The following is a 12,726-nucleotide window of genomic DNA, read 5'->3' on the forward strand; positions in this document are numbered from 1 at the left end:
TATTATACAATAACATTATTTAAGAAAAAAAATACTTAACCTTTTCTTAAAGGGTTCTTATCAGCAGACCGAAGATGCATGTTTTCGAATGCGTCTTGGTTGAACTGACAAAACCGAAACTGCAAAATATTGAAGTGGCATGTAAGCAAATTCTTTCCCTGGCCGCTTCAGCACTTTGCCATTTTTGGCACTGTAGTCCGGTTTCAGAGTTGGTATATTTAAGTAGGGGGGTGTGGGGGGCAAAGCCCCCCACTTAATCTCATGTTTTAATGTGCTTACTTTTTTTCTTTTTATTGGAACAGCGATCTTTTTCCCTTGGAAAAAAAGATTGCTGTTCTGACAGTTCGGTTTTGTAAGCTTTCACTTACATGGGGTCGATAAATCACCATTCGCTTACCTAAGCATTCAGTGATCTAATATAGACCCTTCTTAAATAATGTCTTTGTATAACGGCGCATTACTGTTCTTCCGCCAGTGGTGGTATACTGCTTCCTTGTGTTGATGTACTGCGCATGCGTATGGGACTTGTGTTCCTACGCATACCCAGTACATCAATGCTTTGAAATGGAAGCAATGGAGAAAAGAAAGTCTCCGTTGCTCTGTTTTTTTCTTTTTTTTTCCTTTATTAAAAAAAAAAAAAAAAAAAGCTTTTGGACACTTTATACCAACGGAAAAAAGTCCGGGCGACTGGACCTTTTTTCGTTGGTATATTGTGGGATTTACAACGGGCACACTGGCCAATCAGCGTGCACATTTTGGAATATTATTGGGGGTCATTCTATAATAGATATTAATAAACATCTAGGATGTTGTGATGCAGAAATCTAACAGGTGAATGAATGCCTTACAGACCTATATTTGCAGTATGGATATTTTGCAGTCACCTTAAGGTTTATGGATATCAGTTGGGTACAACAACCCTGTGTTTCCAAATGTTAGCCAAACATTCCACTTATGCTGTGCTGATGATGCCATAAGAAGGCAGACACATGCAAGTCCACAGCTACTGTGGTTTGGCTTTACTGGCCTGAATTTGTCCATAAATAGACTTAAAAGAAAAAGCCATGGACATTCAGAATTGACATGTAGCTGAAACACTTGATGTCCTTAAAGGGTAATTTGCATATATCCCACATCATCTCTAATATAAGAGGTTTAAGGAATCACACAGTGGAAAGTCTAGCTTTCCTAGATTTTTCTTTTTGAATACTAAGAATAAGATTTTTTATTGTGCTTTTTTTTCTTGTTGGGGGAAACCTTTTTAAGTGTATACTAAATATAATTTATACATCTCTGTTAGCTAATCAAAATGCTTGATTTTCTGAGGTCATTTCACAAATATAATTGTTGCAATTGAACTTAGTTGTTTCTCTGCTATATGTCTATGAGATTTATTTATTTGGGATTCCTCTTAATAGAGGAGCTTCCCTACTGCACATTCACTGCATAGCAATGTAATATATAAAAAAATAACTACATTTTTCTCTGCAACTTGGCACCTAGTTTGCTTACCTAAAATAATCAAATAAAAGTATTCTAAATCAGTATGTTATTTTCAATATCGGCACCATCCAAGGTGCAGCAAACATCAGCTTCAACACACTAAACCATTTTTAAAGTTCAGCCATGCCCCCGCCATTTTTTAATATGAAATGTGGTGAGCAAGTGTAGCAACAGCAATATAAGCTGATGATTAATAGAGGTATGCTATATTTTTATTGCTTTATTTTTGTTGAGGCTTTGGATCTTTCTCCTTACTATAGCTTACATTTTTTACAACAGGGATGTGAAGGTTGAATAGAACAGCTATTCAGTTTGGTGACATACAAAGATTAATTACAGTTGTGTTCCTCAAATGACAAATTATTGGACCACACAGTGAAGATCACTTACAGAAAGGGGGGAATTCATAAAGGTTACAGCAATGTGTACACCTCATGTACACATCTCAGTAACCTTTTTTTAAATACAGAGACAGCTGTAACATGGTGCATCACAGTGCTCTAGCATGAAGACATGCAGCACCTGTGTAGGGCTGGCTCCATGGCCGTAATGTATGTTAATTAAGCACGCCTGTGGAGAGGCATACACTAAATGGCCATGTGCTCTCTTTTTCTCTCTTTTCTGGAACTGCTTCCAGGACGGTATTTATGTGCTGAGTGATTCATGAAATTGCATGGACATGTATATCAGAACACCTGGGCTTACCACATTGCAGCAGTGAACACTGACAAAAGATCGGGTTGGGAGAAACCACCAGCCACTACAGATACTACACTTGTGCCATAATGGGACATAACCAGAAGGCAAATTGGGGATGGGATGACCACTAGCCACCAGCGATACACCTGTGTCATAACAACACCTGCACTACTATGGAGATCAGCGGGTGACCACTAGCCACTACAGATATTATATTTGCATCATAATGTCCCCTAAATCAGTACAGGGATTGGTCATGAGAGGACTTGTAGCCACCAGGAATACTACACTTGTGTCATAATGGTGCCTAAACCAGTACAGGGATGGAGTGGTGTGGGGACTACTAACCACCAGGGATATTATACTTGTGCTGTGATGACACCTAAACCAGTAAAGAGACTGGGGGCGGTGGAATTGCTAGACATTAGGGATACTACAATTGTGCCTTAACAGCACCTAAACCAGTACAGGGAGTGGGAGTGGGGGAACCACTAATCACCAAGAACACTACACTTGTGCTGTAACAGACTTAAAGTAGTATAGGGATCGGTGGGGGGGGGGGGCACTAGACACCAGGAAGTACTCTAAACTTTTGTGCCTTAACTGCATTTAAACTAGTATGGGGATCAGGGTTTCAGGGGAACCACTAGACACCAGGGATATGATTTGCAACATGGGATTGCATCTTTCTGTTATAGCCTTGGTCCATGAAAGGAGAAAGGGATAGGTATGGGATTATGGTGTGTGTGTGTGTGTGTGTGTGTGTGTGTGTGTGTGTGTGTGTGTGTGTGTGTGTGTGTGTGTGTGTGTGTGTGTGTCTATACCCATGTTATGTGTGTGTATTTGTGTTTGAATGTGTACTTGTGTTTTTGGGAGAGTGACTGGGAGGATGCCTAAGCCTATATGATGACACCGCAGTAGTTAACTATCGCAACATGCAGATCAGCAATAATCTGCACATCCCGGTAGTTAACTGTGATTCAGAGACATGCAACTACATGAACAAAGAGTTGCAAGTTTAACAAAGTAAATAACAACAAGCAACGCTGGAAAAGGTTATAGAGACCTAAAAATATTAATTCTGTGCTACAGAAATGTACTTGTTCATTCTGTTATCATCTTAGTCATGCTCTATTCAAAGTGGTGCCTGTAAAAGTTAAATGTTTCTTCTCTGTTTGGTCTGTGCTTAGTGGTCTGCTACTGGCTGTTGTGCAGCACTAGAATCAAAGCTAGCCTCTACTACCCCTCCCATATGCAGCTGAAGTTTCCACCCCCATCTCTCTGTAATTAATGCACTAACTGTCAGTCTGTGCTTCCTAAATTACTCTTTCCAGCTACTGCATTAGTAAATATCCCTCCTTTCTATGCAGGTAGTTCTATGACTGTTTTCTTTTCCTTCTTTTCCATGCCCTGAATATTTAATGACAACTAGTAAACAAACAACTTATACTTTGAGCCAAATCTAGGCTCTCACCTCCATTTGAAAACAGTCCATCCTGATACAGTGACTTGGGAGGGTGGCCTAATGGTTAAGGTGTTTGCTTTACAAACAAAAGGTGCAGGGTTTGAGCCTCACAAGGGATAATTGGCTAGGCTTACAATGGCCTGCAAGGGCAGTTAGCTTAATACTAACTTATGAACATATCACAGACTGTTTCTGGATAGTGAAAGTTGCATCTACACTTTTGAGGTGTACAAAGCCTGATCCATTCACTCCCCTATCCTACTTCCAGTAACACCCACCTGACCTTTCACTACTTATATAACCTCCACTGGCAACTCCCATAATTACCTCACAGCCAATCAACACAGGACTTATTAGCCTCCACAAATCACACTTTTTCTATTAACCATCACTATCCATTCACAGCTAACAACCAGTATCCTCACTGTCAGGTCATATTTCCCATCACATCTAGCTGGAAACTCCACCTGACAATATTTCCCCTTAATCCCATTCCTTATCTACCCCCTTCTGCCAAGCAGTACATTTCCTCTTACCATTCAACACTCTAATTCCCTTGACTTACACACTTTCCTGTCTAAATCACAACCCTCTCTAAATTCCATAATTATATCTCCTCTGTTATTAGAGCACCTCAGATTTTCAGGCACAACTCCTCTATACCCTAACTTCTCTGTCTCCATCTTAATATAAGTATAATCTGAGAAAGCTCTCTTCTATACTCCCCTCTTCTACTTATACATCACTGCATCTCCAGAAAACTACTTTCACTCTTTGATCTCCTACTTCTGCTCAGTGGCGTTCTCCTCTCTGTGTTAATCCTGTCATTTTCTCATTTTACCACATACCACTCCTCCTTACACAAAATAACTATCCCCCTCTAGCATACGTAATACCTTTACTAAGGACCTCTACTCCTAAGAAAACCACATACATCATACCATCTCCCCTCACCTCTTTCTACATTCTTACATTCTCCTACATAAATTCTCCTGCAAAAAAAAAAACTTACCTGTTTAGCTTTGGGATTAAACATAGATACAACCCCAAATGCCTTTATCAAACCATTAACCCCCTTCTTGTGATATCCACCCAAACCCAGGGCCCACAACTCATCACTCTCACTCACAATTACCGTAGCACCATCTCTCCTCAGTTTAATAGCTCTTAGTCAAACAATCACCCTGCCCCTGGACTTCTCCTTCATCACATGAAATGCCAAAACATATGCAATAAAATATATGAGCTGCATGCTTGGGTTACACTGAAAAAACACAATATATTAGTTTTAACTGAAATCTGGCTATAGTCCAAAATTAAGAGTGATGAAATACTTCCCCCAGGCTATTACATCTGGTGACTAGACAGATCAAACAAAAAAGCAGGAGGCATAGCAGGTCTATATAATAATTCACTGGTGCCCTCACCATAGCCAAGCTGCCCATCCTCTTCCAACAATGGTGAAATACTCCTTTCCCTCTTAAAAATCAGTGATCACAAAAATATCTGTCTCATCACTGTTTATGTGCCCCCAAGCAACAAGTCAACTTTAAACAATCTTCTGTCTTGACTGTCCACAAATATCAACCAAAAAAAATCATCCTTGGTGATGTAAATGTTGACTGGCAATCTTTTTCACTCCTAACTCTACCTCTATCATAAATCTATACAACTATGCACAACGCATTACCTCTCTGATCAGCTACAGCAAACACTATCTCCTCTGGTACCCTCCTAAACTCTGTGAGAAACCAACTCCCAATCTTTCTTGATTGGAGTTGCTAACTCACCCCAAAAGGATCACTACAATAACACAGTTTGCAACTTAGCTCATTTTAACAAAGACATACTTATAGAAATACTGGAAGCTTGTAAATGGCATCTACTAACATCTCTCTCCCTGGATATTTTAAGGACACCTTTCGCATTATATTAAACCAGCTAGCACCAGCCAGACACAAAAGAGTCAAATTCCACTCTGCCCCACAGCTCATAAAATCTACTAACAACTTATGACAGTCAAACACAAAGCCTGGAGACCTTGGCTTCATAGTAAAACAGAGACCAATCTACTGAACTTCAGAGAGCTCCTCAACAGCACCAGAAAAAAATCAATCAGATCTGATAAAAAACTCACTACACTTCAACCACACACATGCTAAGAACCCAAACAATTCTGGTCCTTCATTAACAATTTATTAAATGCAGGCCACCTAGCTCAACCAACCCATACTGCCACCAACCATACTGAAGCTATTTCTAAACAACTCAGCTCATACTTCATTCAGGTCACCTCCCTTATAAACAGCCAACCACCTACTCCTTCTCCATCCCAACAGAACAATTTTCTAAAATCCCTGCCTTCCACATAAACCCAGTTCCTATCTTCACTATCAAAAAACTACTTCATAATATAAAATCCACTGCATTCTCTGCTGATAATCTTCCCTCAGAATACATTAGCATGGCTGCTGATCCTTTTGCATACTCTCTCTATCATCATAAACAGATGTATCCAAGAAAGATATGTACCTATTATCAGGAAAAAGTCATTAATTATTCCCTTACAGAAAGTAGGAGACTCCACTAAATACTGTAATTACTACTCTATAGCCATCTTTCCCCCATTATCAAAAATCTTTGAGAATTGTATACAGTCCCAACTTCTCACACACTTAACAGATAACACCTTCCTCTCCTAAGCCCAGAGTGGCTTCAGGCCACACCACAACATTACCACAGCTCTCTTTAATTTCATACATCACATCAACCTTCACAGGAATTCTGGAAATGTTGTTTCCTCTCTATTCCTTGACTTACGGAAGGCATTTGATACTGTTTCCCATCAGATTCTTCTCCACAGACTATCCTCACTTTGGCCTTGACACTCCCTCCCTCCCTCTCCCGATTCCATAGTTACCTTTCTAAGAGCTTATAGATAATAAAATGGCAAAAAGAACAATCACCATTCCTGCCCATCTCAGTTTGAGTGCCACGAGGCTCAGTCTCGAGCCGCATATTCTTTAACATTTTTATTAATGATCTTTACAGTACTACTAATGATGCAACCATCATTCAGTATGCTAATGATGCTGCACTAATAACCACAGCTAAGTCATTCCAAGAACTTCAGGACACAAAAAGCTTTTTTCTTCTATAGAGACCTGGCCTAACAATTCCCAGCTCCTGCTGAATGCTAAGAAAACCAAGTTACTGCTTTTCACATCAAAATCTGTCCTATATAAAAATAACTTCTCTATCACATTATCAAACAACACTCCTGTCAGACTTGTGCCTCACACAAAGCTACATGGTGTTATTATAGATAACTACCTAATGTCTGATATTCAAATACAACACTCTATCAAGAAAACTCATGGAAAAATGGTCTCCTGTACTGTAGCAAACACATTTTAACTACCAATGCCAAAAAATAACCTTTGTTTATCTTCTACCTTCACTACTATATACTGCCCCCATCGACACCAACCTTCAGCAATCTTTAATAACAAAAATTGAGCAATGTTATAATCAGATAGGTAAATTTGCCTCTAACCAATCTGCTAAATTCCACTGGTGCCTAAACCCAAAACCGTTAGGCTGGCTAGAATTTCCACACTATCTGTCTGTCACTCAGTTAATAACTCTTCATACTATAATCTACAAACCTCAAAACTGACCCGCACTCCAAACCTTAGTGGGACCTTATACTACTGTATGATCACCAGTCTATACCAAGTCCCTATTAACCATAACTAAAACCTACAACTCTGCTAGTCTGTCCATGTAGTCAAATTATGTCTCCAAAATCTGGAATTCTATCCCTGCCACCATCAGACAACAAACCAACCTATCTGATTTCAAAAACCTGCTAAAACAACACTTTAAGAACAGTAGGCTCCATTCTTACACCTCCCCAGGCTAGACTGCCCTGGCATTTACACCTCTTCATTACTCCTATATACTACAACAAAGCAAACTCTCAATATAAATTTCTTGCTGTCTTCTATCCCTGTAACCTTGGTGACACTTACATGGTTTCTGCTTAACACCTGATAAGGATTGTCTCTGCTTAACACCTGACAAGTTTTTCCTTCCAGCAAAATTCCAACTCATACTTACCAACGTCTACATCTACCTCAGCTTAATTACAAATTTTTTTTTTTCTATATCTCCTAACAAATGTATATGCTATTTACCTTTCCTCACCTTCTCTCTACTTTCTCCTCATACCTCCTGTATCACCTCTGTCTTATTTCTCCTACCCATTATTGTAAAACTGTAATTTGACATTTTAAAACTCACTGTGTATGACTAATTGCCCAGGATTGACCCTAACTGCCTAAACCCTAAACTCTTCAGATTGAGAAATATTTATCATGTACTCCTATTTTAAGCAGTCAGTACCTAAGCAAGTTAACCACAGTGTAACTGACTGCAAAGGTGCCAGAATTATTCAACAGAGCAGAAGAATACATTACTGAAAACGGAGTAACTCGTATCTCTTAGCTCTCTTAAATGTAAACTCAGTAGCTCAGTGAAAGAAGTCAGACATTTTGGACTTCCTGCTGACAATCCAGATACCCTTGAACTTTGTATAGATGTGACCAAATTGTTTGCTGATTCTGATTGTTCCAAAGTTTTTCTAAGTATCGATGATAGGCACATTAGATTAAAGAATAAGAAGTAAAAAGCAAAAAGGATACGTCAGTCGTAGCCATGATGTAAGCCTAGTCAGAAATAAGCTGGCTGCCTGAGCAAACTCTAGTTCCAACTCTGGGCCAGTTTTCCCTTTATTTATATTAATGAAGTCACTTAATATTCGACTTCGGACACCTTTGTTGCCATGGTCCCACTCCTGCAGAAAGGACATAAATCGACCAGTTGCTGCTTGTTCCTTAACAGAGGACATCTTTCTGAAAAGAAGAAGAAACATTTTCATAGCAAAGCAACAACAAATGAAAAGATTAAAATGATAGAATAGATTTAAACAAGTTTCATTTTATTAGGGAATAAAACATCCTGTTTCCAAAACAATTTAGTCTGTAAATAGAGACAAATTGCCAGCTGAATTTGGTCATGGTCCTTACTTACTTTAAGGTTTAGTTCATAATGTTGCAGGTTAAGAGTCTGACTGTGATTCTGCTTAACTAATTTCTTTTTACTTTTATAACACTCATGGCTTATTTAAATAGATAAAAGGTTTTTCACTTTTCTATATTTTATCTTGAATTTGTGGTTATAGAAAAAACATTTGTATGCTACTCTACATCCCATTTTTAATCTAGATTATAATGGTTCTTACATACATATAAACATGCAAATATTTCAGGCATGGGCAACAATGCCCTTCTAGCCTGCCAATATGCTAAGACAGTTATTCCTATAATAAGTATCCAGGTTGTTCTTAAAAATATCTAAATTATACTTTGTTTTAATGGAATTTTATAGTCTATTCCATCAGCTACTCTCTCAGAGAACCAATTAGTACACTTCTCATTCCTATAGAAACTTCTATATAGGTTGTCTAATGATTCTCAAATATTTTTGATAACCCCAAACATTCCCAATGGCAGACGTCTCTAAATGCCCTATATACCTGAATAAGGTTCCCTGTTAAATATTTGAATGAGACATTGTACAAGTTCATATATTTTACTCTTTCATAATAACTTAAATTTTCACATCCATGGATGCCCTTGGCATATTCCCCCTGTAATCTTTCCAGTTTACTCATGCTTTTTTCTTACAAAGTGTCCATACTGTTATTCCATACTCAAGTTTGAGTCTAATGTAACTAACAAAAAATGATTTCATCATTTATGATTTCCTAGACTTTATATATCTTGTTATACAATTTATAGTTCGATAAATATTATTAACCAACTGGTTGATATGATTAGAAAAGCTCAAAGCTGGATCTACCCATATATCCAGGTCTTTAAATGAAGCTACAGTTTCAATCACTGTGTGCCCTATTAAATATTCACCTTTCAGTTTAAGACTCCCGAGTCTTATATGCTTAGGTTTTTTTTTGACGTATTTATCTGCATATTATTCTCCTCTGCCCAAATGGTTTATCTATTTAAGTTTATTTTGAAGACATGCCCTATCTGTAACACGTGTAATCAGTTTACCCATTTTCAAGGCATCTGTATACAGACTGTAGAACACCTCAGATGAAAAAGACAGATTTTAAAGATGCAATCTAAACAAATATAGGCCCATGATAGGGCGCTTTGCAACACCCTGACTATAACTTCAGATTTCACCTGTCCAATTGCTGTATGATACTTCTTATGTCTTATTTGTAAGCCATGCAGCAATCGATTTTCTCAACAGTACATTTACTGATCAGCATTTTGTCTGTGACCCTATCAAATGTTGAAGTTAAATCTTTATGAATTACATCACAGCAGAGCATCATGTCACAAGTAGTAATAGATCTATTTTCAACATATGCATGCTGATATATGGTTTCAAGCCCCAACCTTTCTAATTCTCACAATAATTTATCCACTATAACCTTTTCCATTATTTTTCCGCAGCAAAAAAGTTAACTTATGGGTCTGTATGACTCTGGGTTTGTCCTACCTCCCTTTCTCTTAAAGACAAGTTTAACAAGTGCATGTCTCCAATCTTGAGGAATCTCTCCATATTTAAATGACCTACTGAATAACTTTTAGTTATGTACTCACCATAACTTCAGATGTTTGGGATCCATCTCGCCTACATTCTGACTGATGGGTTCAGTCTCTAATTGGCTGAGCTTACTATATCCCAGGATGCACCACTACCAGTCCCCCAGATCTAGTTTGTCCGCATACATGCACACATGCATATATAACATCATCAGATGAAACAAGATAAACAGTAAAACTCAAAACCGTTCAATCTCTTCTGATCTCCAAGGCAGGGGAAGGAGGGTGGTTTTTAATGAAGTAATGATGGATCCCAAACATCTGAAGTTATGGTGAGTACATAACTAAAAGATGTTATGTGATCCTATCTCCCTACATTCTGACTGATGGGACAGCGTCCTAGCACCTGAATCCTGGGTGGCTCACTGGAAAACACTCCTGAGTACCGTGGAACCAAATGATGCTCGTCCTTTCGATGCCACATCCAATTTGTAGTGGGAAATGAAAGTGTGCGGGTTGGACCAAGTAGCCAGCACAAATTTCGATATAGCGAGCTTGGAGGAAAAGCTATAGAAGTAGCCATAGCTCTGGTAGAATGAGCTTTGATAGATGTTGTAAGTTGCTTATTCAAGAAGAATAAGCCTGAGTTATGCAATCTCTGATCCATTTGGAGATAGTAGCTTTGTGATGGTTTGACCCAATTTATTATCTGAGAAGGACACAAACAACTGGTCTGACTTACGGTTGCTGAGTCCTGTCTAAATAGAAGCGTAATTGCCTGTGAACATCCAATTTATGGAGAGTGTATTCTGCTTCATTAGAGAATTTTGGGAAGAAAACTGGTAGCTCTAGAGATTGTTGGAGACAGAAACTAGAACAGACCTTTGGGACAAAGGATGGATTAGGCCTAAGTGATACTCTATCCTTGTGGAAAATCAAGTACGGTGGCTTAATAGACAGGGCTTGAAGCTCTGAAACTCTTCTTGCAGAAGTAATTGCAACTAAGAAGGCAGTTTTCCAAGACAGATATTTTAACTCACATGTAGCAGCCGGTTCGAAGGGGAAGATGTTAATGAAGCACCAAATCAAGATGGATGAAAAATTGGGGTCTTAACAGGCACGCACCTTTAATGAAAGTTTTGCATAGTCTGCTGCTCATCAATGGAGGATCCATGGATTCATGGAATTTAGAGATAGCCGCTAGTTGGACTTTAATAGTAGAGACAGAAGATCCTTGATTAAACAGGGATGTTAAGAATTTCAAAACCTCTGGGATAGGAGCAGTGATAGGGTCTAAGCCCTTGAGTTGAGCCCAGATAGCAAACCTCTTCCACTTACTGAGGTACAATTTGTTAGTGGTGGGTTTGTGGGCAAGATAAAATGTGAACAACTTCCGGTCTAGTGTGTGACTTCTGACTAAAGTCGGAAGTGGAGGAGCCAAGCTGTCAATTTCAAAGATCGAAGGGACTGATGCTGATGTCCCGACTGATGAATTAGCAGGTCCGAATTAGGTCTAAAGTCCACGGATCGTCCACGCATGCTTCTTCAGGTAAGGAAACCATACCTGACGAGGCCAGTATGGGGCAATCAGTATCATTGGACCCCAATTGAGAAGCTTTTGAATGACTTTGGAGAGAAGTGGAATCGGAGGAAAGGCATAAAGTAGCCCTGTTGGCCAAGGTTGTGCTAGAGCATCCATAGCTGGTACTCCCTGATGTGGGATCAAGGAGAAGAACCTTTGGCACTTGGTGTTTAGTGGAGTTGCAAATAGGTGCCCCCATCTCCTGAAAACCTGAGCTGCTACTGTTTGGTTTAGAGACCACTCGTGAGGAGAAAGAATTGTCCTGCTCAATCTGTCTGCCAATATATTTGACCTTCCGAATGTGGGTCGCTACCAAGAAGCTCCCACACTCTCATGGCCTCTCTGCAAAGGGGTAAGATCTGGTCCCTCCTTGTTTGTTCAGATACCAGACCACCGACATGTTGTCTGTGTGGATGGCGATGATGCCCTGAGGAAGAAACTTGTGTAAGGCCTGTAGGGATAGAAGTACAGCCCTCATCTCCAACACGTTGATGTGGAGAAGAGCGAAGCCAGGAGCCCTGAACTAGCCTGCCCAGACAATGCCCCCACCCTATCTGGGAGGCATCTGTCGTCAGGGTAACCACTGGAGAGGGAATAACAAAGGGCTTCCTTGATTCAGATTGGATGTCTGAAGCCAAGGTCCCGTTTGCATATTTCCGTAATCATGATGTGATGATTGAGAGGAAGATCCTGAAAGGACCATTGAGTTGACAATAGCCACTGAAGAATCCTCATGTGCAATCTTGCCAGAGGAACTAAAAGAACCGTGGCAGACATTGAGCCTAAAACTTGTAGAACCATCCTGGCTGGGGCTTTGGATCTCGAGATCAGAGCTT

General features: G+C 39.4%; 1 protein-coding gene across 2 annotated transcripts in view; it reads right to left on the reverse strand.

The window, feature by feature from the left end:
• ARMH1 (armadillo like helical domain containing 1) overlaps positions 1-12,726 on the reverse strand; it is an 859,505-nt gene that overhangs the window by 809,300 nt on the left and 37,479 nt on the right. The window contains exon 2 of one of the 2 annotated variants that reach the window (XM_044085339.1): positions 8,374-8,583. In XM_044085339.1, coding sequence (XP_043941274.1) covers positions 8,374-8,579 — 206 coding nt within the window. In that variant the 5' untranslated portion in view covers positions 8,580-8,583. The remainder of the gene's footprint in view (positions 1-8,373; positions 8,584-12,726) is intronic. The other variant, XM_044085338.1, reaches the window with a different exon arrangement.

Source organism: Protopterus annectens, chromosome 10.part0, assembly GCF_019279795.1.
Source record: "Protopterus annectens isolate FY-2018-M chromosome 10.part0, PAN1.0, whole genome shotgun sequence".
NCBI classification, from domain to species: Eukaryota; Metazoa; Chordata; order Ceratodontiformes; family Protopteridae; genus Protopterus; species Protopterus annectens.